The sequence below is a fragment of the Dipodomys spectabilis genome, unplaced genomic scaffold (assembly GCF_019054845.1).
Source record: "Dipodomys spectabilis isolate Male_0828 unplaced genomic scaffold, ASM1905484v1 ptg000169l, whole genome shotgun sequence".
Taxonomy (NCBI): domain Eukaryota; kingdom Metazoa; phylum Chordata; class Mammalia; order Rodentia; family Heteromyidae; genus Dipodomys; species Dipodomys spectabilis.
In genome coordinates, this window is record NW_024870846.1 from 6,732,312 (window position 1) to 6,760,270 (window position 27,959).

The window sequence follows — 27,959 nt, forward strand, 5'->3', positions numbered from 1 at the left end:
TTACCTTTTAAGGTTTTCAGCCCTAGGTGCAGGCGAGAGAGCCTGGCAATCCTGCAAGGCACTTTGGCACTTCGGAGTGGTTAACCAAGCATAGAAGGTTCCCACTTTCCCAAGTGTACATTTGTTTTGGCCTCGCACTTTGGCGGAGCACTGGCTCTACTTCACAGGGACTGGACCACAGGGACAATGAGGGCCACAGAAAGAACCCGAGTCACGTCATTCACTTGGCGTCTGCCTTTGGCTTTGGAAATAAGAGCGTGGGGGCAGATTGTGACAAAAGCTTGCATTTCCAGTTCTCTTTTCTCCGGTTACTTCAGTCCAGCCGGCCTGAAGCAGCTGGGTTGTGTAACAGCTTTTCTTGAAGCACGTGAAGGTCCAAACTTCAATCACTTACTGCTTCGTGTCCATCCGCCGTTGACAGGCCTCGTCCATCCTGGCGCTGCTGCTGCTGCTGGACGGGGCGATGTTCTCCTGGTCCCCGCCATCCCCTGGGCCGCTGGACAAACTCTTCCAGTACATCGACGCCCACCAGGATGAGTTTGTGCAGGTAGGACGGTGCCCGGGTGTGTGGGGGGCCTGCAGGGACGGCCGACGCCCTGGCTCGTGGGAGGTGGGGTCTGGAGTGATAACGCCATTCCATTAAGAGCCTGTCAGTCATTGAACCCAAACGGTGAGTGTTCAGCAGCCTGGAGGAAGAGGCTGCCGCTCTGTGCCATGCCTGAGCATTCCTTCCAGCCCTGTCCACCCGGTGCCATGCCTGAGCATTCCATCCAGCCCTGTCCACCCGGTGCCATGCCTGAGCATTCCATCCAGCCCTGTCCACCCGGTGCCATGCCTGAGCATTCCATCCAGCCCTGTCCACCCGGTGCCATGCCTGAGCATTCCATCCAGCCCTGTCCACCCGGTGCCATGTCTGAGCATTCCATCCAGCCCTGTCCACCCAGTGCCCACCATGAGCATTCCATCCAGCCCTGTCCACCCAGTGCCCACCATGAGCATTCCATCCAGCCCTGTCCACCCGGTGCCATGCCTGAGCATTCCATCCAGCCCTGTCCACCCGGTGCCCGCCCCTCCGTGGATCTCACATCTGCCTTGGCCCACTGGGTGCCCATGTGACCGCCACCTGGCCCCTCGTCCAGGTTCAAGGCCGCGCTGTGGCAATACCTGGGCAGCCTCACTGCCTCCTCCTTCATAGCTCCCTGCTGGCTTGTGGCATGTGGTGTGGACACGTGTGGATGGGGACAGAGGGAGGCGGGGGAGGGAATCGGACAGCCAGCGCAATCTCTTATGGAATGTCTCCATCTCATGGTCTCTTGCTGACTCCTGGGACAGGCAGCCTGGGGCTGCTGCCGGAGCCCCTCAGCCCCCGGGGCTCAGGACTCTGGACTCTGAGCCTTCTGCCCTGTGTCTGTTTCAGAGCAGTTTGGATACCTGTGTATTTGATCATTTAGGAATGTCATGCTCTCTGCTAAAGACTCAAAGCAGACTGGAATGGCCCTGTGGCGCTGCCCCCCCCCTACTGCCCCCATCACCCCCCCCCCCCCCCCCGCCACCCCTTCTGCTACAATGTTGGCCTGACATAAAGGCATCTTGGAACTGGATTTCCAGACTAGGCGGAGAAATGGTGTCCCACGGCCTTGGAGTCCAAGCCTTTCCCCTTCCCACCTCCTCAAGCATCCCAGATCTACTCAGCTTGGGGGAAGGGGAAATAGAGTCAAGATCAGCACCCCAGATAAATGTTCTTTTCCTAAAAGTGTCAGGCTCCGTAGGAGCAGCTCACCCCCAGCCCCGGCATGTGGTGGTGGCGCAACTCTGGCTGACAGCCCACTTCCACACACAGCCCCTCAGTTCACGGCCCTCTAACCTTGGGTTGGGAAGCCCCATGCTCTTGCACAGATGAAAACCCAAGACTAGGAGATAGGAAGGGTGGCGGTGGGAGTCACGAGTACCCCGTGAACACACAGCACTGACTGGAGGCCACGCCCCACTGGCCATGCAGGTGCCGGGATCGTCAGCAACGCACCGCAGCCCTCCTGCCCTGTCCCCCATCCCCCCTGCCTTGTCTTCTGCAGGAACCATGTGATTCTGGCTTCCATATATCTTTTTCTCCCTCTGATCCTCCTGTCTCAGTCTACCAAGGGCTGGGATTATAGCTGTGCACCATTGGTCCTGGTGTCTTGATTAAACCTCCAGTTTATAAATCAATTGCCCTTTTTTGTGTGTGCCAGCAATGGGGCCTTGAACTCAGGGCCTCAGGCGCTCACTTCGCTTTTTCGCTCGAGGCTGGCTCTCTACTACTCAAACCACACTTCCACATCTGGCTTTTGGGGTTTGGTTGATTGCTGGTAAGAGCCTCAGAGACATTTCAGGCCAGGCGGGCTACACACCATGAGCCTCAGACCCAGCCTCCTGAGTAGCTGGGATGGCAGGTGTGAGCCGCCCACCGGCACCCGCCTCATCAGGTACTTCTGAATGTCACTAACACCGCCTGTGGGTTTGGGCTTGCCCCCACACAAGTGGATGTGAGTTCCCAGCCACGCTAACCCTCCCCTGCTGTCCTGACAGGTGCTGAAGGAGTGGGTGGCTGTGGAGAGCGTGTCTGGGCAGCCCGTGCCCCGGTTCAGACAAGAGCTCGCCCGCATGGCGGCCATGGCTGCTGACCAGCTGCAGCGCCTGGGAGCTGGCGTGGATGTGGTGGACCTGGGCTCTCAGCAGGTGTGGGGGGGGGACCTGGCTCTCAGCAGGTGGGGGGGGACATGGGCTCTCAGCAGGTGCGCGGGGGAGGGGGGCGGGGAGGAGTGGACGGGTCCCTCCCATAGAGAACCCACAGCCACTGGCTGCAGGAAGTTCAGAGCATACGATGAGCCACCCGGGACTCCCTCTAGGCCCAAATGAGAATGCTCTGCGGACTCCCCGGCAGAGTGGGACTGGGCGGGGGCCGGGGCACAGAAGGTGGGGACGGTTGCCTGCTATGGGCTAGGCCCTGGTTCTTGATCTCCCCCAGGTCTCCTCTCTCTTGCCTCCATGTGCCACTTTCGCAAAGGCCCTGGTTCTTTCCTTAGATCCCTGGCCTCGAAGGCACTGCCAATCCATCACAAGCGCCAACCCTGAGCCTAAGAAACCAGCGGCCTGTGCGTTGGCAATGAGAACTGCAGAATACCCAGAATACATATATGCATATATATACACACACATATACATATATAGGTATATATATATAAATTTTTATTTAATTAACTTATTTTTTTTGCAAGTCCTGAGCCTTGAACTCAGGGCCCAGTCTCTGTCCCTGAGCTTCTTTTGCTCAAGGCTAGTGCTCTACTACTGAGCCACAGCTCCATTTCCAAATTTTTCTGAGATGTTTACTGGAGATAAGACTCTCACAGACTTTTCTGCCCTGGTTGGCTTTGAACCATGGCCCTCATAGCTCAGCTTCCTGAATAGCTAGGATTATAGGCATGAGCTACGTGTACCCGCATGTTTTTTATTTTTCCTAACAGTCTGAGGGTACCCATTTTATTTTATTCATTTTTTGTATTTTATTTTTTTGCCAATCCTGGGGCTTGAACTCTGGGCCTGGGCACTGTCAAGGCCAGCGCTCCACCACTTGAGTCACAGCCCAACTTCTGGCTTCTTCTCTGTATGGGGTACTGAGGACTCGAACCCAGGGCTTCATGCATGCAAGGCAAGCACTCTACCACTGAGCCACCTTCCCAGACCTAAGAGTACCCATTTTAGAGATGGAGAAAGTGATGCACTAAAAGAAGACTTAAGCCCAGTGCTGGTAGGGTAGAACAGGCAGGACTCCTAATGTCTGGAATTTTCTGGAAGGACAATGTGAGCCACTCTCTTTCTGCAGCTGCCGGACGGCCAGAGCCTCCCCCTGCCGCCCATCATATTGGCTGAACTGGGGAATGATCCGAAGAAGCCCACGGTCTGCCTGTACGGACACCTGGACGTGCAGCCTGCGCTGCGGGGTGATGGGTGGCTCACCGACCCCTTCACGCTGGCCGAGGTGGACGGTCAGTACCCTGCAGCGCCTGTGCAGACTGGCTCACAGAGTTAGAGGCAAAGATGCAGCCCTGGCCCTAGGTCCTTCACTCCCAACAGAAGGCAGGCACTGGCCACTCAAACAGAAAAGTCTGTGAGACTCGTATGTCCAGTTAACCACCAAAAAGCCGGAAGTGGAGCTGTGTCTCAAATAGTGAAGTGTCAGCCGGTACCCAGGCCCCACTGCTGGAACAACAGCAACACAACAAGAATGAACCGGAGCGCTGTTCCCAGGTCTTCTAGTTGGTCCCATGTGGCTGACTTTCTTCCTTTTGTGGAACAAACTAGGACTCTGTATGTCTGTAGGAAGGGCTGCTGGACAGGAAGAAAACAGTTGTTGAGGTCACATGAGTTCTTTTTAAAAAATACTGAGTTGGTGGTGTGGCTCAAGTGGGAGAGAGCCTGCACAGCAAGGGTAAGACTCTGAGTTCAAATCCCATGCTACCATAAAAATTAGAAATCCAAATGTGGTTTCTGTTTTATGAAGAAAAGAAGAGGAAAGGATAGTAGAAATCTATGCTGCAGATTGTAACCTATTCTACTGTTTGGCAAACTGTAAAATCTTAAGAGACAGGGCTTGTTCAGGAACAAATCCTCAGGTCCCTTCAGTGAACTCAGATAGAACAGACAATTCCTAACTGCTGAGGCCGAGGCGAGCTGTGAATTTCATATCAGCATATTTTATCTGACTCGCCGTGGACCATACGATTTGTATAGAAGAAGTCACATTCTGCAGTTTCAGAGCAAGATTTGTGCCTGGGATGTTGGAAAGCATTGTTAATATTATTACTTGTACTGTCGGCTAATTAAAAAATGCTAAAGGAAACCATTACTCGTCCAGCAACATTTGTTTTTAACTCACACATCTTGGCAGAGGTCTCTGTGCTGTTTGGAAAAGTTGTTCTCCCCTTGCTTTGCAGGCAAACTCTATGGACGAGGAACCACAGACAACAAAGGCCCCGTCTTAGCTTGGATCAATGCCGTGAGCGCCTTCAGAGCCCTGAATCAAGTAGGTGGCCAGCTGTGAGATGGGCGAGAGGGAGTGCGGTATGCTATTTGGGGGCGCTAGTAAGCTACACCGTGTTCCCCAGTTTCCCAATTGTCTTTGGAAGATGCAGAAATTCTGTCACATGCATTTTATATGGGAGAAATAAGGTTGGGAAGATGGAGAAATCTATTTCATGTGGCCCCAAGTAGTGGCGATGACTATCAAAAACAGGTCACAGGGGGCTGGGAATGTGGCTTGGTGGAAGGGCGCTGGCCTAGCAAGCACCAAGCCCTGGCTTTGATTCCTCAGTACCACATACACGAAGAAGCTGGAAGTGGTGCTGTGGCTTAAGTAGTAGAGTGCTAGCCTTGAGCAAAAGAAGCTCAGGGACAGTGCCTGGACTAGGGGGGTGGGGGAGGGGGAAAGCAGGTCACGGGGATTAGCACAGTAATTAGAAGTCTAGGTTCAGGACTTAAGCAAGCCTAGGTAGAAAAAAAAATGAGTAAAACTCTTCCGTCAAAACACAAATGGAGTAAGGTAGTTCCCACCTCTAAACCCAGCGTGCCTCAAACCCCAGGGCCTGGAGCCTGCTGTGTGGCCCCAAACCTCCCCTCCCAGGCACCACCTGAAAAACAAACAGAACCACAAAGAGCTGGATGCAGCTGCGCTGGCTCTAGGGCAAGGTTCAGAACGTTCAAATCCTGAAAACAAAACAGCAACCAACCAACCCAACCGTAACACAACAAAAACTGTGTGGATCCAGTGGTGGTTACCCTCTGCTACCAGAGCCTTGCACGGCTCCTTCCATTTCCTTCCTTGTTAGAAGTAAGCATGCACTCATTAACAAACTCGTACACATGTTTAAAAGAAGGTACTGACTACTTTGCAGTTAATTTAGGGTCATGTCTCTGCTACCTTACCTTGGGTCTCAGGCATTGAGGCTCCTTCCTGTAGATCTAGTAGTTTGTCCCTTCCTTCCTTCCTTCCTTTCTTCCTTCCTTCCTTCCTTCTTCCTCCCATCCTTCCTTCCTTCCTTTTCTCTTTTTCGTGTGTGTGTGTGTGTGTGTGTGTGTGTGTGTGTGTGTGTGTGTGTGTGTGTGTGTGTGTGTGTGTGTGTGTTGGGGCCTGAATTCAGGGGCTTGGCTCTGTCCCTGATTTTTATTTATTTATTTATTTTTGCTCAGGGATAGCACTCTACCACTTTGAGCCACAGTTCCACTTCCAATTTTCCAGTTTTTGGAGACTCCAGTCTCATGGACTTTCCTGCTTGGACTGGCTTTGAATCGTGATCCTCAGATCTCAGCCTCTGGAGTAGCTAGGACTCCCGGTCATTTTGCTTAGGGTTGCATGTGGGTTGTGGAGGAAGGATGGGAGCAGCTTTGGGGTCAGCCACGCATTCTGGCTGTTGAGGACATTTTTGGTAGGGCCAGGCCCCGTGCTGTGTTCTCACGGGGTTACTTTGGCCTCCATCTCTGACCAGTCACCTCTGGTACTTAGCAAGGTGCTTAGACACTCACAGAAGCTTCAGTCCAGCTGTGGGTAGGGCTTAGCTTCTGTGCCTTGGATTTGCTCTGTGGAAGGAGTGCACTGGTTTGGGTGGTCAGGTTTGGAGTCTGCGTTTTACTTCCCACTCCTGTGTCCCACGGAGATGACCAGGCCATTGGACTTGAGTGGCAGGTGGAGAACCTGGCCCTTCACTGCCAGGCCTTCCCCCACCCCGCCCCTATCTAAGGCACTGGCTGTGAGCTCCACTCCCCCCCCCCCCCCCCCCCGTCTCAGGGAAACTTGTGGGGAAGGAGGCAGTGTTCAGACAGAAGGTTGGAGGGCAGACACTACCCCACATCCAATGCTCTGTGGGAGAGAAGACTCCTCAGTGGGGCACCAGGCCTACATGACAGGACTCAGAGGTCCCTGCCTCTGGCACCTGCTGAAGTGGCCTGGGCATCTAGAAAGTTCCACAGGGCACCATGCATCAGTTTCTCTTCTACTCACACCCATTTTGTGAGTCCATTACTGGTCCAGGGTGCAACAGGAATCTGGAAGCAGCAAGCTTGGCCTTGACCTGGTTCACAGGTGTGCAGGAGCACTGGGGAGATGGCCGCTTCACTAGGGAGATGGGAGGGGACAGGAGATGGGAGGGGACAGGAGATGAGGGGACAGGAGACGGAGGGGACAGGAGACAGAGGGGACAGGAGACGGAGGGGACAGGAGACAGAGGGGACAGGAGACGGAGGGGACAGGAGACGGAGGGGACAGGAGATGGGAGGGGACAGGAGATGGAGGGGACAGGAGATGGAGGGGACAGGAGATGGAGGGGACAGGGGACGGAGGGGACAGGGGATGGAGGGGACAGGGGACGGGAGGGGACAGGAGACAGAGGGGACAGGAGATGGAGGGGACAGGGGATGGGAGGGGACAGGAGATGGGAGGGGACAGGAGACAGAGGGGACAGGAGATGGAGGGGACAGGAGACGGAGGGGACAGGAGATGGAGGGGACAGGGGATGGGAGGGGACAGGAGATGGAGGGGACAGGAGATGGGAGGGGACAGGAGACAGAGGGGACAGGAGATGGAGGGGACAGGAGACAGAGGGGACAGGAGATGGAGGGGACAGGGGATGGGAGGGGACAGGAGATGGAGGGGACAGGAGATGGGAGGGGACAGGAGACGGGAGGGGACAGGGGATGGAGGGGACAGGAGATGGGAGGGGACAGGGGATGGAGGGGACAGGAGATGGGAGGGGACAGGAGATGGAGGGGACAGGAGATGGAGGGGACAGGAGACGGAGGGGACAGGAGACGGAGGGGACAGGAGACGGGAGGGGACAGGAGATGGGAGGGGACAGGAGACGGAGGGGACAGGAGACGGAGGGGACAGGAGATGGGAGGGGACAGGAGACGGGAGGGGACAGGAGACGGGAGGGGACAGGAGATGGAGGGGACAGGAGACGGAGGGGACAGGAGATGGGAGGGGACAGGAGATGGGAGGGGACAGGAGACGGGAGGGGACAGGAGATGGGAGGGGACAGGAGATGGAGGGGACAGGAGATGGAGGGGACAGGAGACGGGAGGGGACAGGAGACGGGAGGGGACAGGAGATGGGAGGGGACAGGAGACGGGAGGGGACAGGAGACGGGAGGGGACAGGAGATGGGAGGGGACAGGAGACGGGAGGGGACAGGAGACGGGAGGGGACAGGAGACGGGAGGGGACAGGAGACGGAGGGGACAGGAGACGGAGGGGACAGGAGACGGAGGGGACAGGAGACGGAGGGGACAGGAGACGGAGGGGACAGGAGACGGAGGGGACAGGAGATGGAGGGGACAGGAGATGGAGGGGACAGGAGACGGGAGGGGACAGGAGACGGGAGGGGACAGGAGACGGGAGGGGACAGGGGATGGAGGGGACAGGGGATGGAGGGGACAGGGGATGGAGGGGACAGGGGATGGGAGGGGACAGGAGATGGGAGGGGACAGGAGATGGAGGGGACAGGAGACGGAGGGGACAGGAGACGGAGGGGACAGGAGACGGAGGGGACAGGAGACGGAGGGGACAGGGGACGGAGGGGACAGGGGACGGAGGGGACAGGAGACGGAGGGGACAGGAGACGGAGGGGACAGGAGACGGAGGGGACAGGGGACGGAGGGGACAGGAGACGGAGGGGACAGGAGACGGGAGGGGACAGGAGACGGGAGGGGACAGGAGACGGGAGGGGACAGGAGACGGGAGGGGACAGGAGACGGGAGGGGACAGAGGACGGGAGGGGACAGGAGACGGGAGGGGACAGGAGACGGGAGGGGACAGGAGATGGAGGGGACAGGAGATGGAGGGGACAGGAGATGGAGGGGACAGGAGACGGAGGGGACAGGGGACGGAGGGGACAGGAGACGGAGGGGACAGGAGACGGAGGGGACAGGAGACGGAGGGGACAGGAGACGGGAGGGGACAGGAGACGGGAGGGGACAGGAGACGGGAGGGGACAGGAGACGGGAGGGGACAGGAGACGGGAGGGGACAGGAGATGGGAGGGGACAGGAGATGGGAGGGGACAGGAGATGGGAGGGGACAGGAGATGGGAGGGGACAGGAGACGGGAGGGGACAGGAGACGGAGGGGACAGGAGACGGAGGGGACAGGAGATGGGAGGGGACAGGAGACGGAGGGGACAGGAGACGGAGGGGACAGGGGATGGAGGGGACAGGAGATGGAGGGGACAGGAGACGGGAGGGGACAGGAGATGGGAGGGGACAGGAGATGGAGGGGACAGGAGACGGAGGGGACAGGGGATGGAGGGGACAGGAGATGGAGGGGACAGGAGATGGAGGGGACAGGGGATGGAGGGGACAGGAGACGGAGGGGACAGGAGATGGAGGGGACAGGGGATGGAGGGGACAGGGGTCGGGAGGGGACAGGGGATGGAGGGGACAGGAGATGGAGGGGACAGGAGATGGAGGGGACAGGAGATGGAGGGGACAGGAGATGGAGGGGACAGGAGATGGAGGGGACAGGAGATGGAGGGGACAGGGGACGGGAGGGGCCAGGGGACGATGGGAGGCACTCAGTGCTACCTTTCTGCATGGGGCGACCTGCAGGAATTGAACAGCTGGTTCCAAACTTGACCCCACGATGTCTTAGCTGTTGAGGGGCGTAGGATTTTGTGAAGCTGAACTTTAAACCTGTACAGCCTTCGTGAGTGCTGGTGGCTCATACTTACATAATCCTGGCTACGGAGGCTGCTGAGCCTCTGAGAACCCCGGAGAAGCCCGATTCTCACAGGACGGACGCACGGCCACGGTGCACCCAGAGGAAGGCCGCTGGCTTAGATCTCCAAATGTGCTGCCTCCAAATGTTGTTTATAAACAGACTCGACTCCTTCATCAGAATCAAGGCTTCTCTCCCAGGAGCTGTTTCTCCTGAGACATTAGCTGACATTTATCGACTTCTTTATCTCATGGGAAAAAGTCAAGCCTGATCAATCTGGACAGGTTTCTGGCTGGGTCCTGCTGATCAGCACAAACTACTTTCTTATCCACAGCCCTTCATTAACGAAAGAAGTACTGAACTTGAATGCGGCCTGTTCTTCCCTTCTTCCAATCCTTCCTTCCCTCCCTCCCTTCCTTCCTTCCTTCCTTCTTTCCTCGCTCCTTCTTTCCTTCCTTCTTATCTGCATAAACAATATGAGGCCAGAATCAGCTTTGCCATTTTATTTATTTATTTATGCCAGTTATGGGGTTTGAACTCAGGCCTCGGCACTGTCCCTGAGCTTCTTTTGCTCAAGGCTAACACTCTACCACTTGAGCCACAGCGCCCCTTCCAGCTCTTTCTGTTTATGTGCTACTGAGGAATCAAACCCAGGGCTTCATGTACACTTTCAAGCACTCTATAAGTTATATGATAAAATAACAAAAACAAGCAATACTGACTGCCCTTGGACACATCTCAATCTTCCTGGGTCACATTTTCCTTCTCTGTGAATGAGAATTTCTAGCTCACAGCTGGTTAGGAAGGTGAAATGAAGAGAACTCTGCAAACCTGGTATGGTGATGCACATCTGTAAATCCTAGCATTTGGGAAACTGGCAGGAGAGTCTTGAGTTCTAAGCCAGCTTACGCTATATAGTGAGACCCTGTTTAAAAGAGAAAGAAGGAAGGAAGGGAGAGGAAGAGGAAGAGAGAAAGGAAGGAGAGAAAAAAGGAGGAAGAGAGGAAAGAAAAGAACAAAAGAAGGAAGGAGAAATGGAAGGAGGAAGAAAGGAAGGAAGGAAAGAGGAGGGAGAGAAGGAAGGGGAAGAGAGAGAGAGAGAGAGAGAGAGATTCTGCAAAGGTCTTCCAGTGGTACCAGACCACCTGAGGTTTCCCTCTTTCCTCGCTTCCTTCTTCCCCATCGAGTTCTTAAGCACAGATTCCTCACTGGCTCATCGTACTGAGAACAGAGCTGCTATTAACAGTCATTTGAATGATGGAGTAGTGAGCTGCCAGGGGTGATCATGCTTGCCCCGCACCCCTGGGGCACTGAGGAGCAGGCTGGAGAGCAGGTGGGTGAGCGGCTTCTTCTACGCTTCCTAGCTCTAGCCTTGGTTTATGTTTTATTAAACGTGGTTTGCCAGAAAGTGCTTATCATCTCCGACTGCCTCTCAGGGATTAAATATTAATAACAAACTTCTCTAGGTTAAACTTTCCATACCTCAGCTCTACTTCCTAAGTGGCACACAGTGCAATGGGTACACTGAACAAACCATTACCCAACGCCCTTATCCAAATGGAAGGTCCAACTGGCTTATTTTCTAGTACATGATCCTGCGCTCATCTGTCCTTCAGCAGTGAGCCATGCCCGTTAGGACCTCTGGCCCTGGTTGTGCTACATCTGTTATCCACACGGTACTCCCTCCTCCACGTGTTCTGTGCTTAGAAAAGGACCTTGCTCTCTCTTCTTAATGTGGCTCTTAAAGATAGGAAGTTATAAACTAAGTTCAAAACCAAATGGGAAAAGTGGTATGTTGTAAGTATTTTAAAGGGTCTCTTTCTGTGACTCTTATTAGCAGGATAAAATCGCCAATTCCATTTTGCTACCAGATCAAAGGCTTGGAATAAATTAAAAGGCAGATTGAGCTCATAGCTGAAAAATAAAAGACACTGGAAATAAACATGATCCATATAGCTGAACAATCATTCAAAGGAAAGAGTTCTTGTTTATCATGCAAAGAATTCTGAGGGCAGAAGAGCAATTTTGTAGTTCTTCTCAGAAAAGTTGTTTTTGGGGAGGTGCAGCAGGAGGAGGAGGAGGAGGAAGAGGAGGAGGGGGAGAAGGAAGAGGGGGAAGAGGAGGAGGAAAAGGAGGAGGAGGAGGAAGAAGAGGAGGAGGAGGAAAAGGAGGAGGAGGAGGAGGAAGAGGAGGAGGGGGAGAAGGAAGAGGGGGAAGAAGAGGAGGAAAAGGAGGAGGAGGAGGAGGAAGAGGAAAAGGAGGAGGAGGAGGAGGAGGAGGAGGAAAAATGCCTCCAGTGAAGGAAGCTGGGTGGTGTTGGGCGCAGCGTTCATGGATGGACCAAGCTGCCCATTCACGGGGTGAAACCAGAGCCGTGGGAGCGTTAACGGTCCGTACATTGAGTGGAGAGAATGGTCTCGTGTTAGCACCACAGAGCGTGGCGCTTGCACTTTAGGCAGTCTTTGTGCTCTGTTGCGATTCTAGGATCTCCCGGTGAATGTCAAGTTCATCCTGGAAGGGATGGAGGAGGCGGGCTCTGTGGGGCTGGAGGAGCTGGTGAGGAAGGAGAAGGACCGCTTCTTCTCCAGTGTGGACTACATCGTGATCTCAGATAATCTGTGGATCAGCCGCAGGAGGCCGGCGCTCACCTACGGTACCCGAGGGAACAGCTACTTCACTGTGGAGGTACGGGGTGATTGGGGGCTAAGGACGGAGAAAGGAGGGAGGAGTCCATTCTGGGGTCTTGGGTAGGAAGCCCCGAAGAGCTCACCTGAGAGTCTGGGTGGCCGAGGTGTTGGCATCTGGGTGTAATCCAGGCAGCCCTATGAACTTGGAGCGCGTGCGCTTTGTGTGCTTATCGTCTGGAGAGAGGATTCCTGGAGCTTTGTGACACAAACACCAAAGATCTAGGAAGGATGGTTATGCAATCTGGAGGCAGCAATTTCCTTCCCAGAGGAGGACACCAGGTCAGCCCGTGCCTGGGGGTCCCAGGCCCAGGGTCAGTGTCTGGGAGAAAGGGTATGGCCCTGACCCACGCAGGCTTCTAATCTCTGGCCTTAGTTCTCCACCTCAAAATCTGGTACCATACCTTCCCTCTTCCCTAGGGAGTTGCTGTGACTACCTGTGATATTTAGCTTGAGTTTGACACAGAGTTTCCTTCTCTTTTCCATTCAGACAGACAACCTGTGATATAAGTGCACACAAGTAGAATCAGAAAGTTGGGAGATGGAGTGGTATAAATAATTAGAGAGTTTAGGCTGGAGGGTCACCTAATGGAATGGAGGCTTATTAGTCCATGCTGACCTCTTCACACCCAGGCAGTTGTGAAATTCAATTTTTATGGACCAGATGGAAACATCACACATTTTTAGTGTTTGAAAAAACACTTTGCTAGACATGGCAAGGTGAATCCCAGGACAGAAAAAGACAGTATCTCCCCCATCCCTGCTCCCCCCCCCCCCCAATCCACTGCCCTAGACAGATACCTAAGGAGCGGGAGGGAGAAGACAGGAAGCAGCCACGGGTAGAAATCTCTTCCTCGGAACTCGGTGGTGAGAGGGACAGATGGCGTAAAGTCTGGGAGAGGCATAGAATCTCAGAGAGCCTTCAGGAGGCAGCAGGAAGAAGGGTCCATCCACAAAGACCATATTGGGAGATGGGGGAGAAGGTATTTATGAGAACAGAGGGAGGAGGAGAGAGGAGACCGCAGTGAGATTCTGAGCTGAGGGGAGAATGCGCCTCTTCTGTTGGGTGTCAGGTAGATCAAGAGCTGGGAGTGGTAGCTTAGTGGACAAGGTGCTCACGCTGGGAATCCTAGCTACTGAGGATGCTGAAATCCGAGCATCACCATTCAAAGCCAGGCTGGGCAGAAAGTCCATGTGACTCTTATCTCCAATTAACCACTGAAAGCCAGAAGTGGAGCTGTGGCTCAGCTGGTAGAGCACTAGCCTTGAGCATAAAAGCTCAGGGACAGTACCCAGGCCCTGAGTTCAAGCACACATGTGCGTGTGCGCATGCACACACACACACACACACACACACACACACACACACACAAGGAGGAGGAGGGAGAGGAGGAAGAGGAAGAAAAGAGAAATCATGGTCAAAGGTAGGACAAGTAGCCTAAGATTTCAGAAGCAAGACTATCAGCTCCAATGTACTTCAGAACTAATGCCTAATAAAATGTGAATTTCTCAAGCTTACGGGACTAAGTGGAAGACTCATCTTCCATTACAGGTAGAGGGGATGGAAGTGGCACTGTGGTTCAAGTGGTAGAGTGCTCACCTTGAGCTGAAGCGCTCAGGGACATCACCGAAGCCCAGAGTTCAGGCCCTGTGAACAACAAAGGTAGAGGGGAGCAGGCGAAGACCAGCTGTGCAGGAGTGATGTGGGGGAAAGAACCAGAGACATTTCCCCAAATCCCAGCTCAGAAACTAGTGATGGCTTAGAGCCGCTGCACACAGGAGAGACCAAGCTGGGAGGAAGTAGCTGGAGGGAAGACATTGAATTGGGTTCTAGATCTGTTGGAATCCAGAGACTGGAAGCCCCTGGGCCCTGAGTTCAAACCCTAGGATTGGAACACCACCACCACCGGCACCAGCGGCAGCCTGGAAGCTAAGTGTGGGTCAAGGCACTGTAGGCACGCATTGCTCGTCGATGTGGGTTGACACAATGTCAGACCTACAGAGGTAGAAAACCATGCCATGCGAGTGTGCCAGGCTCCTGGAGAGGAAGAACCAGCCAAAGGTGAAGCGGCGGCGGCGGCGGCAGGAAGAAACCAACATTATTCCCTCAGGACCCGGGGAAGGAGACGTTTTCTAGGGTGGTGATCTATAAGATGGATGAAGCCAAGAGCAAGACAACTAGATGGGCACTAATAATTTGGCCCAGCGAGGGCCTGTGTTCATGGGTAGAATTGGGCAAATGGGGTTCAGGGAAGATGGGGAATGAAGTAACGATACACAACCTCCAAGGCTGAGGCACAAGAGACGCAAGGCCAGGGGAGGCTGTTGCCTGCGTCCCAGGGCGACCACCACTCGGGGTCACCTTCCACCTGGGAAGGGCTGTGGGTGCCAGAGTCCCCGGGGAAGCTGAACCCTTCTCTTACCTACCCCACAGGTGAAATGCAGAGATCAGGATTTTCACTCCGGAACCTTCGGTGGGATCCTTCACGAACCAATGGCCGATCTGGTGGCTCTTCTTGGTAATAACTGTTCTGTTTCCTCACCCCCCCCCCATTTTTCTTTGTTTGCGTTTTGCTTTTGAATGAGCGTGTATCAATAGGGAGAGGGTGAGATGAGATTGTCCCATGCACGCACACGGTGCCCTTGAGACAGGTTGACCGTGTTCTCCTCTTTCCCTCTGCCCCCTCCCCCTTTTATGTTTGGTGCGTCTGTACGTCCATCTGTTAAATATACAGTTGGTCTACATTTGTGTCATCTATGCCCCTCTCCTTCTGGGCCCAGCGGCACGGCCCTGAGGTCTGGTGCGCTCCTGCTGGCTCCTCGGTGCTCCTGGGGCAGTGCATCTCCTCGGTGCTCCCACATGGCTGTGCATCTGTAAGGCTCTTCTCCTGCTCCTGACCTGCACCTCTCTGTCTGGATTAGGAGCAGAGCCTGTGTTGTGTGCTTTCCCACTCGTCCTTGCAGGGGAGAGAGACTGTGGGCAGAAGTTTACGGATGATGCTCAGGGAAGGTTTGGGGATTATCTCACTGCTGATGCTATTTTGTTTTTGGAGTAAATGAGAAGGTAGACAGCACATTGATGCTAGCTAGTCCCAATCCTTCAGCAGCTCCTCCTCCTCCTCCTCCTCCTCCTCCTCCTCCTCCTCTTCCTGCTCCTCCTTCTCCTCCTCCTTCTTCTCTTATTATTATTACCAGTCCTGAGGCTTGAACTCAGGGCCTGGGCACTGTCCCGAGCTTCTTTGGCTCAAGGCTAGCACTCTACCACTTGAGATACAGTACCACTTCCAGCTTTTTCTGTTTATGTGGTACTGAGGAATCAAAACTAGGGCTCATGTATGCTAGGCAAGCTGTCTACCACTAAGCCACATTCCCAGCCCCAACCAACTTATTTTTAAACTTTAATCTAGGTAATGGGTTTAAATCACTGAATTACTATACAATTCATTGGGCTAAAGAGGGGAATTCTGTAACTCAGGACTAGAAGTATGATGGATTTTAATGCTGTCCATAATGGGGTCCTAGGAGCAGGAATCTGCGGAAAGTGCTCTGGGACTAAGAGAGGGTCCAAAGGACCCCGTGAGTGGTGCTGTCTTCACATTCTACAGCCCTAACCCTGTCAGGCCTCAAGCTTGGTTTCCTATGATCATCTTTGAAATAATGACAAGTCCATTTCATGTTCCGTTACCATCGTCTCTGTGGAATTTTCTAGGACATTTCCTAGCTTCAGTTGTATCTACACAGAGCCAAGCAACCTGCTAATCAGCTCACATGAGACCACACTCATTAGTTTGTGGTCAGAGAGCCCCTCTTCGAGGGGAGGTGGGGTCTGTGGCCCAGTGGCTAGCAGAGCAGGGATGTGTCTGGATCCTCAGTGTGCACTGAAGTTCTTGACACTGGCCTGAAGCTTTTTTGTTTGGTTTTGCTTTTCTGAGATAGAGGCTCACTAGATAGCCAGACTGGACTTGAACTCACCATCCTCCTGCCTCAGCACTAGGGTTTAGAAGTACTCACTGCCACACCCAGCCTAGAGAGCGAGTGTGCCTCACAATAGAGTTCCTCGCCTGATGCTGTCAAATTCTAATCATGGTAAGACTGTGGGGCAGCTATTTGTGAAGTATCTTTCCTTGAATGAAAGTCCGAGATGGATTAAAAATTAGCTGCCCTGCAGACATTTTGTCATCTATATCAAGCTACATCCAGGGTTGCAATGTATCTTTGGTGAGCATTTTCTGGAGCTACTCAGCAGTGTTTGCTGAGTCTCAGTGCTGGCAGCTTCCTCTCTCAATATTTGTTGATGATTTCCACCATTTCATTGACCATGAAACTCTTTCATAAAGATCAGATTAACGCATATGCTTGACTTACTAGAAGGCATTTTGTGGTCATGATAGACTAGATCTCAAGGACTTTACACTACTGAGGGAAAATGAATATTATATTATTATGGGGAATGTGTGTAGGATAAGAGGATGAGAAAAATGAGAAACTTCAGTGTCATATATGTTTACAGGTATGTGTATGCACATTGTAGATGTATATTTACATATACACATGTACTTAAATTTTTTTATAATGAGCACAGATTACTTTGTGTGTGTGTGTGTGTGTGTGTGTGTGTGTGTGTGTGTGTGTATGTGTGTACCACTCCTGGGGCATGAACTCAGGGCCTGGGTGCTATCTGAAATTTTTTGCTCAAGGCTAGCAGTCTACCACTTGAGCCATAGCTCCCCTTCTAGCTTTTTTGGTGGTTAATTGGAGATAAGAGTCTCACAGATCTTCCTGCCTGGCCTGGTTTTGAACAGTGATCCTCAGATCTCAGCTTCCTAAGTACTAGGAATTCAGATGTGAGCCACCAGTGTTCAGCTACTGATAAAAAATTATTCATCATGGTTTTAATTGTGATATTTCCATTCACATTGTATTTTGATCAAATTTATCTTCTCTATTTCCCTTTCTTATTCCTCCCCCACCCTTTAAAAACAGTTGTAATATTTCCACACGTGGCATATGAAGTGCTTCCGTCATGCCCACCCTCCCCACCCTGTCACCTTTACTCTTTAACCCAGGATATGATAGATGGTGCGCTGGGAGCCTTGTTGTGACACAGGAGGCCCGGTTGAGAATGTGAGCAGGGGAGTTAAGTTCCCTCGACCTGTGGTAGACCCATGTGTTTGAGTCAGCTCCTCTACCAGGCCAGGTGACCATTATAACCCAACCTTGCCTGGGCCCAGCTAGTACCCAGCTCCTCCTTCTGACTATCACCTTTTAGGTGGAGTTGCTATCAAGGGCTCTAGTCATGGAGACCAGAGACCATCACCAGGCCTGCTGAGATGCAGGGAGCCATTGCTTGGCTTGACCCCAGAACACCAGCACCACCTCCCTTGTCACATCTACCTGGCCTTGATTTCTTGTGCATTTTGCAGGTAGCCTGGTGGATTCGTCAGGTCATATCTTGATCCCTGGAATCTATGACCAAGTTGCTCCGATTACAGCAGAGGAAATACAGAAGTACAAAAGCATTGATCTGGACCTAGAAGAATACAGGAATAGTAGCCAGGTTGAGAAATTTCTGTTTGATACCAAGGTATGGCCACTTGATGATGAATAATGTGAAAAGGGAACTATGATAATAAGTCTTGTTTTCCCAGCATTTAATTAGTAGCAGATGGTGCTAATCTGTGCTTGGAGAATCTGAAGCAGGTGTAAATTCCTAGGCCACTTGGTCTCAATCAGCAAGCTCTTCTTGTGTACTTACTGAACATGACCAACGACTCACTTCTCAGGCATGCCTTCGCAATGCAGCTACTTGTTTATTTTTGAAAGTAGTGTATTTGAACTCAGGGCCTCGTGCTTGCTAGGTAGGTGCTTTATTTCTGAGCTACACCTCCAGTCCTTGTTTGCACACTGATTATTTTTGACGTAGGGTCTTGCTTCCTGTGATCCACCTGTTTTAGGTTTCCTGCTCATAACTGGGATGATAGGTGTGTGCTACCATGCCCAGCTCTTGGTTGCAAAGGGGTCTTACATGTATGCCGGGGTGGCCTCAGGTGTGATCACCCTGAGCTCAGCCTCCCAGGTGGCTAGAATTACAAATGGGAACCACTGGTGCCCTGCCTAAAGCAGTTCATTAACTTAAAGCCCACCCCAGCCTTTAGCCAGAGAGCTAGACTTCCCAACAGTTCCAAGATTCAAAAGAGTCTGAGACTGTTTCAGACCTAAGACCCCAAATTGTTCACCTTCTTGAGCAGAATTAGTTTCTGGGATAATCTGCAAGTGAATGCATTTCCTCCTTTACTATAGAGATCCAGATCCCATTGCAAATTTAGACCTCTTTTCATTAAAAACAAAAAGCTTAGCTGGGTGCCGGTGGCTCATGCCTGTCATCCTGCTACTGAGGAGGCTGAGACCTGAGGGTCACAGTTCAAAGCCAGCCTGGGCAGGAATGTCCGTGAGACTCTTATCTCCAACAAAACTACCAGAAAATCAGAAGTGGCACTGTGGCTCAAGTGGTAGAGCGCTCGTCTTGAGCTGAAGAGCTGAGGGACAGTGCCCAGGCCCAGAGTTCAGACCCCACAACCAACAAATAACAAACCAAAATGCTTGCCTGCTTAGGTATTTGGCAGCTCTGGCTGATTCCTAAGGAAACGCCCAGAGAGGGCAAAATCACGCTGAAAAGAAGTGGCAGTGTTTCTTGTTGATGTGATGTATTCATTCTCTCAAATTAAGTCTGTGAAGCCACAAGTAGAAAGAAAACTGGTCCAAAGGCCTAAAGAGTCCTTTGAAGTTTTCTGAACAATAGAATTTGGTACACAGGTTATCATTGCAATGATCGTGGAAAGAAATATATAGTTGAACTCAGTATCTGACTCCCCTTTGCCCATCTATTAACCACAAACTCCAGAGCCCAGGAGACAGAGGTGCTGGGAGGCAGTGTGGGCAGGCAGAAGAGGGGGGAAGAGGAAGGCCAGGGCCTGGGGAGGGGGACTCACCTGGGTTCCTTAGTGAGGAACCGGTTCATCTGTCACTGGTAGGTCTCAGATGGGCCAGCGTTGGTGATACAAGCTGTGTAATTCACATGAGGTTGTTCTAGGATTGTGTGTGTGTGTGTGTGTGTGTGTGTGTGTGTATGTGTGTGGTGTGTGTGGCAGTGCTTCACGTGAGTTTCAATCAGATGTTCTGTGGATGATTTTTATTCTACTTTAGGAGGAAATCCTAATGCACCTGTGGAGGTACCCATCTCTCTCTATTCACGGGATTGAGGGAGCCTTTGATGAGCCTGGAGCGAAAACAGTCATCCCTGGCTGTGTTACAGGGAAATTTTCCATCCGTCTCGTCCCTCACATGAACGTGTCTGTGGTGGAGAAGCAGGTAACAAGCGTCCACAACCGCTTCTGAGCCCTGCACCCAGCAGGGAGCAATTTGGTGTTCCTAACAAAGCATCATATTTTCCAACACGAAGGGTGCTGTGTCAGAGACCCAGGCCAATCTGTTCAGTGAGAACTTCTTCCCACAATTCTAAGCAATTGTAGCGATCTGATAAATATCCATTTGGAAGTTCAGTGATGGGAAATTTTTTAAAAATTAGATGATAGTTATAAAGGCAAAATTAGATTTCTGTTTAGATGGAGTAGCTAACTGCCTACCCCTGGATGCAGTCAGAAACATCTCAAGTCCAATCATTAGTTGGTTTTTTTTTTTCTCTTTAATATGATGTCTGAAATCAGCACTTTGAAAGCAGCCATTTTAATGAAAATGTTATCTAGAAGGAGTTGTCTGTTTAAATTATCAACCCATCATCGATTTGTCTCAAGTTAGTTTAACAGAAAATAGGCTGTGGAATAAATGAGCTGAACACACACAGCCCTCTGCCACTCTCAATTGCATTATTCTCCTTCCTTGTTATCACTAATTATATTTTAAAAAGAACTTCTTTGTCCCCAAGCCCTTCTTTCCCACAGCCCCCTTCCTTCCTTTGAATACATTACCCCTTTTCTCAAGACACACCACCCACCAGGACAGGACCTTCTCTGTCTCATAGCTGAATTACCAACACCTAGACAGACATTGGTACTCACTGAACAAATGAGTAGAAGAAAAGTCACTGAGGATGGCTGGGGTTTCCCCTAGAAGATTCTCACAAGACTTGGGGGAAGGGAAGAGAGGAACGTAGCACTGTCCCCTTCCCAGTGTTTCTTGGAATGGCTCCTACTTTCCAGCAAAAACCCAGATGCTCCATGTTTCCAACAGAGTCAGCAGGGTACCAATAAATCAAAAGCCAAGAACATTCCAACTGAGAAGTTATGCTTGAATTATGTTTCATAACTTTCAGCAAACTACTTAAACAGCAGAATCTGAATTCAAAGTCAGCCAACATTTCTGATATAAGAATAGGGATAGGGCTGGGAATGTAGCTCAGTGGTAGAGTGTTTACCTTGCATGCATGAGGCCCTGGGTTCGATTCCTCAGTACCACATAAACAGAAAAAGCTGGAAGTGGCGCTGTGGCTCAAGTGGTAGAGGGCTAGCCTTGAGCAAAAGAAGCTCAGGGGTAGTGCCCAGGCTCTGAATTCAAGCTACAGGACTGGCAGAAAAGAAAAAAGAACAGGGATAGAGACAGGTACCAGCGGCTCATACCTGTAATTCTAGCTACTCAGGAGGCTGAGATCTGAGGATTGCAGTTCAAAGCCAGCCCAGGCAAGAAAGGCAATGAGACTCTAAACTCCAATAAACCACAAGAAAACCAGAAGTGGTATTGTGGTTCAAGTGGTAGAGCATTGGCCTTGAGCTGAAGAGCTGAGGGACAGTGTCCAGGCCCAGAGTTCAAGCCCCATGACTGACCAAAAAAAAAAAAAGAGGTGGGCATTGCTGAAGCCCAGGGCCTCTGAAGGTCTTGCATACTATGGAGAAACCTCTAGCTGAATCTAAGGAGAAATCACACCATTCATCACTGTAATTTTCCCTTTTGTCGGGTAGGAACATAGGGATTCTGAAGTTTGAATTCAGGGCCTCATACTTGCTTTGGCAGATGCTGTATAACCTAAGTCATTGTCTCAGCCCAATGAACCCCTCCCTAACTGTTCCCCTTCCATCTCCCCTCCCTTCTTCCCTCCCTCCCTCCTTCCCTCCTTCTCTCCTTCCCTCCTTTCCTCCCTCCCTCTCACCTGCCTGCTTGCTTGTCTTGCTTGTCTTTCTTTTCTTTCTCTTTCTTTCTTTCCTTCCTTCCTTCTTCTTTCTCTCTCTCTGTCTTTCTTTCCCCTCCCTCCTTCTCTCTCTCCCTCTCCCTATTTTTCTTTTTGGCTGAACTAGAGATTGAACCTAGGCCCTCATAATTTCAAGGAAAACGCTTTAGTTCCTCCCCTAGCTCAATTGGTTTCTTGATGAAAGACTATACTCACTGGATGAGAGAAAAACGTGAAATTTTTCTTACTACCTACCATGTCAACTTGTAGGTAAAGCAACATCTTGAAGCTGTGTTCTCCAAAAGAAACAGTTCCAATCAGATGGCTGTCTCTTTGGTAATGGGACTTCAGCCATGGGTTGCAAAGACTAATGACAGTCAGTATCTTGCCGCAAAAAGAGCCATCAGAACAGGTAAGACTTTCAGATATTTGGCGGCTTGTGAGATTGCGGTGGGAGTAGGGGGTGGGGAAAGTGTGTGGAACAGTGGATCAGAGGATACTCTTAAAACTCAGATACCAACTCCCTCTCTATCTAGGGTGCAGTATTGAGTCCACACTGTGTCCCAGGTACTGTGTACACACTGTCTCATGTAGTCTTCCAGTTTTCCCCATTTTACTGAAGAAGTTAAGGCTTACAGAGATAAAAAAATAATAATAATAATTTGCTGAGGGCTGGGAATGTGGCTTAGCAGTAGAGTGCTTGCCTAGCATGCATGAAGCCCTGGGTTTGAGTCCTCAGTGCCACATACACAGAAAAAGCTGAAAAGTGGCACTGAGGCTCAAGTGGTAGAGTGCTAGCCTTGACCAAAAGAAGCTCATGGACAGTGCCCAGACCCTGAGATCAAGCCTGGCCAGGCAAAAAATTAAAATAAAGAGAAAAAAAACCAATTTGCTGAAAGGCACATAGCTAATAAGTGACAAAGCTAGGGTTAGTTTTGGGGGCAATGATGGAGTAAAAAAACTTCAAAACTAGTCAGGCACTGGTGGCTCACACCTGTAATCCTAGCTACTCAGGAGGCTGAGATCTGAGAATCATGGTTCCCAGACTGCTGGGGCAGGAAAGTCCATGACACTCTTATCTCCAATTAAAAAAAATAAAACTGCTCAGAAAAGGCCAGAAGTGGAGCTGTGGCTTGAGTAGTACAGCATAAGCCTTGAGCAGAAAAGCTCAGGGACAGTGCCCAGGCCGAGAGTTTAAGCTCCAGGACCAGCAAAACAACAACAACAAACAAAACAAAATTTAAAAAACCTTCAAATCTCCCTGATGCAAAATTCTTGGAAAATGTTGGGCCAAATGGAAAACCAAAGCACAGCTTATCTTCCATAAAAAAGTAAGGGAAGTCTTTTGAGATTAGAAATGAAGAAGTGGAAATCTCTGGGAACAAGCCAGGGGACACTGTAGTAGCCTGTGGACAACAGGAAGCGTAGAGTTGAAAACACGGCCACTGAGCAGGCTCAGATCTCAGAATCATGATTCAAAGCCAGTTGGGGCAGGAAAGTCCGTAATACTTTCATCTCCAATTTATTGCCAAAGTTGGAAATGAAGCTGTAGCTCATGTGGTGAAGTGCTAGCTTTGAGCAAAAAGCTCAAGGATAGTGCCCGGGCCTTAAGTTTAAGTCCTGAGACAAGTGTGCATGCGCGCGCGCGCGCACACACACACACACACACACACACACAATGGTCATTCTCTGAGACACATGCTTAACGTGTGTGTGTGTGTGTGTGTGTGTGTGTGTGTGTGTGTGTGTGTATGTAATGTAAATGTGCTTGTTATTTGGATAAATGCAGTCAGCCCTGTCAGGTTTTAGCCATAGACCATCCTCACATGGGGTATGACTCAGTCCTCCCCAAACCCCACAGACAGACTTCTTGGCAGAGTCAAACACCAGACCACCCCAGAGATTCAGCTCCCATGAAGGCAGTGTGAGATTCTCATGGAATTTCTTCCCAGAAATGCACTTGCTGTCTAAGATCACAAAGGTCCAGTCCCTCTGCCCTAACAACAGCAGCCTTTCCACAAGGCCACAGAGCTTCTTTAGAAGGCAGCAGTTTTGTTTGGAATGTCCTTAAGAGTGTTACTTTACTTATTTATTTTAAAATTATGTGTTGGTCCTGGGGCTTGAACTCAGGGCCCCAACCTCTCACTGGCATTTTTACTGAAAGCTTGTGCTTGGCTGCTTGAGCTACTGCTCTACTTCTGGATTTTTGGCTAGTGAACTACAGATAAGAGTCTCAGGGATTGGGGCTGGGAAGGTAGCTCAGTGGTAGAGCGCTTGCCTTGCATGCCTGAGGCCCTGGGTTCGATTCCCAGCACCACATAAGCAAAAAGAAAAAAGCGGGAAGTGGCGCTGTGGCTCAAGTGGTAGAGCGCTAGCCTTGAGCTGAAGAGCTGAGGGACAGCGCCCAGGCCCAGAGTTCAGGCCCCACGACCGGACCCAAAAAAAAAAAAAAAGAGTCTCAGGGACTTTCCTGCCCAGGTTAGCCTAAAAACACAATCCTCAGGTCTCAGCTTTCTGAGTAGCTAGGATTACAGGCACGAGCCACCAGCACCCTGCTAGGAGAGTTTATTTCAATTCCATAAGCTTCCAAGACGTGGTCAGGGCCGACAACTAGCTGAGCAGTGGGCCCGGGCTTAGGTGCTGGCTGCCAAGTAGAGTGAGTTCTTCAAGGAGATCTGGATTCCAATCCCAACAGTGTGGCTCCAGACCTCATCTCCAACTAGGACTATAGGTCTGCATAAATGCATGCCAGGATTCCACCTAGCTTTAGGAGTTATCCCAACACTCTCAGTATTTCAGGGGACTTCATTTTGCTCTTGTCGGCATGCCATAAGAGCAGAGAGATGGCATGCTCCTTCCGGCCCTGCCAGAGACACAGCTTGTGGGGTTCCTTTTGTCCTTACTTGTTCTGGTGCCTTCTTTTCTTGTGCTCTAGTGTTTGGAGTAGAACCTGATATGATCCAGGATGGATCAACCATTCCAATTGCTGGAACGTTCCAGGACATCATAGACAAGAGTGTGATGATGCTGCCGCTGGGCGCTGTTGATGATGGAGAGCATGCTCAGAACGAGAAGATCAACAGGTCAGCTGACCCCCATGTGGGGGCTTCTCGGGAGCCCCTCTGTTATCTTATGTGACAGGGGACACTCTCAGACCCTGTGGCTTCCACAATAGAGATTTGTTTTATCCTGTCCCAGAGTCTGGGAAGGCCTGGGTGAAGGTGCTGGCTGATTAGGTACCTCTTGAGGGCTTTCTTCCTAGCTCTCAGACCACCTGCAATCTGTATCCTTACCTAATAGAACCAGAGACCTGAGGAGCTGGGGAAGGGAAAGCAGAGGGTGGGGGAGGCTAAGGGCTAGGCACAAAGTGAGCAGCTCTGATCTCTTGCTATTCTCCAAGGCACCAGCCCTGTGAAGTTATGCATACCTTTCTCTCCTGTTGTCTTATCAAAGGCCCTGCCTCTAAATATAGTCATATTTGGGGTTAGAGTGTCAACATGTGAATTTTGGAAAGCATGAAATTCAGCCCCTAACAAAGAGTATTCATATGTACATACATACATGGTGCGCAGATAATACAACTGCCCTATGTCCCCCAGACTAGTGGGAAACAAGAACATGTTTTAGAAACCAAGGAAAGTGGGATTTTCTTTTGCCTTTGTGTCCAGGACTAATACCCATCCTCTTAATAATACCGCTTTACCAAGTGCCTTTCATCCTAGCATCTCAGAAGTGTCTTACCTACCTTAGATTGATTTCATGATATCAAATCTTCCCATGTAAATGGTTGAATACCCTTCTTCCTTCATTTGAATGGAAACTGTTAAGTTTCTCTGGGTTTTTCTTTTTGTTAGGTGGAACTACATAGAGGGGTCCAAGTTGTTTGCTGCATTTTTCTTGGAGGTGGCAAGACTGCATGCATCTGATGCCAGGAATCTTCCCTGACCCACGGAGAGATCGTTCCCACCCCCAGAGATGGAAGTTTAATAGCCTGAACATATTGATACAGTAAAGCACGCCTCCATTCAAAACCTGGGGGAGGTGGGGAGAGGAAGGAAGGAAGGAAGGAAGCAGGGAGGGAAGAAGGGAGGAAAGGAAGGAAGGAAAGAAGGACAAAGGAAGTGTCCTAGGACATTTGGGACAGTAATAAAATATCTTAAAGGCTGATCTAGAAAATAGTTTTGTTACTATTTTCTATTTTACTATTTGTACTTGGGATGTAACAGATATTCTTCAGTTTGGGGGTAAACATCTAACTTTAGGATGCTGTCCCAACAAAAGAACTACACTGAGCAGGGAGAGTGATTTAGTAAATCAGAATCATACCTGAGAGGTCGGAGGGAGTTAGGGTGAGGTTTAGTCAGTCCCCACTGTGGAACTTGGGATTTTATCCAATAAGATGGCGGTATTAGCCCTCTTCAAATGGTATGGCCACTGCCCAGGGGCTGTCCGGGTGTGGGAAAGCATATGATCCTATTTCTTGGTTGAAACTTGAGATGGAAAGTGGGGTCCATAGGATGGGCGGCCATGCTCTTCATGCAGAGTGTGGGGTAGGGGGTGTTAGAATGCCCGGGACATTTCTGTTCATGACTACCTAGCTGCCTATGCCTAGCAGTTTAACACCCTGTTCTCACTTCCCCGAAGTCACAGCTAATTGTGCCTTAACTGTTCTGAGTCCTGTCCAGTTGCCCAGGATTGTGTTCAGTCAGTGCAACTTCAGACACGGGACAGTCTGTCAGTTAGGCTCTCCCCTTGTAACGCATTTGGAATAATCCATCCAGTGTGCTTTCTGGGTCCTGAAGGGCCCAGGACACATGACCATTCCGCACTAGCACACCTTCCTCTTATTAATAAAAATGTGGGTCTCCACCACTGTAATGACTTTTCTATGGGTTTATTTTTAGAGTTGGTAAGGTATGGTACTATATTAACATTTTATTCCCCTTCAATTATTTACTCCTGCTCCTGGAAAAGTGTGGAAGCTGCAATGAGCAATATTCAGACCTTTATGCACCTGAGATTCCTTGTTTTTTTTTAATTCCAAACTTCTTTATCTTTGCTATGATTGGTGTTATGTGATCAGCACCTTTGTCTACTGCTCTTCTCATCCCATCAGTAATGTCTGCCTGTCTGTTCCCTGCAAATGTAAACCCAGAACAGCAGAATCTATCCTGATAGAATTTCTCTCACCCCATTGGAATTTAACTCAATTGGCTACATCTAAATTGCTCAGAGTTTTTAAACAGCATCAGTTTTAGATAGAGAACTAATCAACCCTGACTTCAGTAAAACATTCTAAATTTAAAGTCCTCAGCTAATGCTGCATTTATTAATCACTGCAGTTAACCATCATATTTGGCTTGACTGAGCTTGATAGTGTAAACACATAAAAAGAATGTAATCTTTCTATAGTTGCATGTATGTAAATAAATCTGTTCAGTCTTTATACATTCATTATTTAAGTCACATGAAGGGAGAAGAATTTAAAGGTTTATTAAGGATGGCTCTCCTGACTTCAAATAAAAACAAAGCTTGTTTCCAGCTCTCCTTTGGTTCTTCAAACTTGCTAGTTTTCAGACTTGCAGCTTCACATTAATAAATGACTGGGGCTTGTGGTCAATGACAGATTATCCTGATCTCATCACAGAAATCAGATCCATTTTATAGAAATCATCCTGTTTATAGAAATGAACCAAGGATTCCATGTAGTGTTTGCTGTGGAGACTGGAGATGTTAGGCCACCATGCCTGCTCTGATGCTAAAGAGTACCAAATCTGTTTTCTGAACATTGCTAGATGTCTGATATTCTGTTCTGTTATAGTTTCTGCGCACAGGATTAGGATTCCCTTGAATGATGGACAGTGTTGGGCATAAGAGATTCTGACCCTGCCGTGTCAGTCCAGACTTGTGATTTGCTGATAATCTCCCTTGCTCTTGTCTCCAGGGTTTAGGCCACCCTAAACTTCACCCCACTCTGAGCCGTGTGGCTTGGACAACCTCTGTCCACCGGTGATGTGGGAGACAGAAAGGAAGTATCATCTAAGTTTATTACATTGACAGGGAAATCTGTTACTAGTCAAACCAATTAGTTATAAGAAGCTAAAAAAAACTGGGAGAGAGGGAGATTTACAAGTTTGTTTCCATTTTTAATCAAATACATGCACCTGGGTTAAAGGATCACGTGGGCGTGTTGTATGATTAGGAGGGAGTTCACCAAATAGGACAACGTGTCTGGCTTAGGAGTTGTGGTGTGTTAAACTATTCTCACTGCGATAAAGTTAGGGGGCTAGGGACACCAGCTGGGCCTCAATGTCCTGTGGCAATCCTAAGGACTGGGAATGCTTTGGGTTTGTTTTGTATTC

At 50.3% G+C, this 27,959-nt stretch overlaps 1 protein-coding gene across 1 annotated transcript; it reads left to right on the forward strand.

Annotated features, from left to right (window-relative positions):
- The first annotated feature begins 408 nt into the window (after positions 1-408).
- Cndp1 (carnosine dipeptidase 1) lies at positions 409-27,138 on the forward strand. Its single transcript, XM_042693528.1, has 11 exons — positions 409-547; positions 2,566-2,715; positions 3,860-4,022; positions 4,971-5,059; positions 12,220-12,420; positions 14,854-14,938; positions 17,843-18,003; positions 19,623-19,787; positions 21,868-22,009; positions 24,533-24,680; positions 25,452-27,138. Exons 1-11 carry the CDS (start codon positions 464-466, stop codon positions 25,540-25,542), a joined length of 1,479 nt encoding a protein of 492 aa, XP_042549462.1. The 5' UTR covers positions 409-463; the 3' UTR covers positions 25,543-27,138.
- Positions 27,139-27,959: the final 821 nt, after the last annotated feature.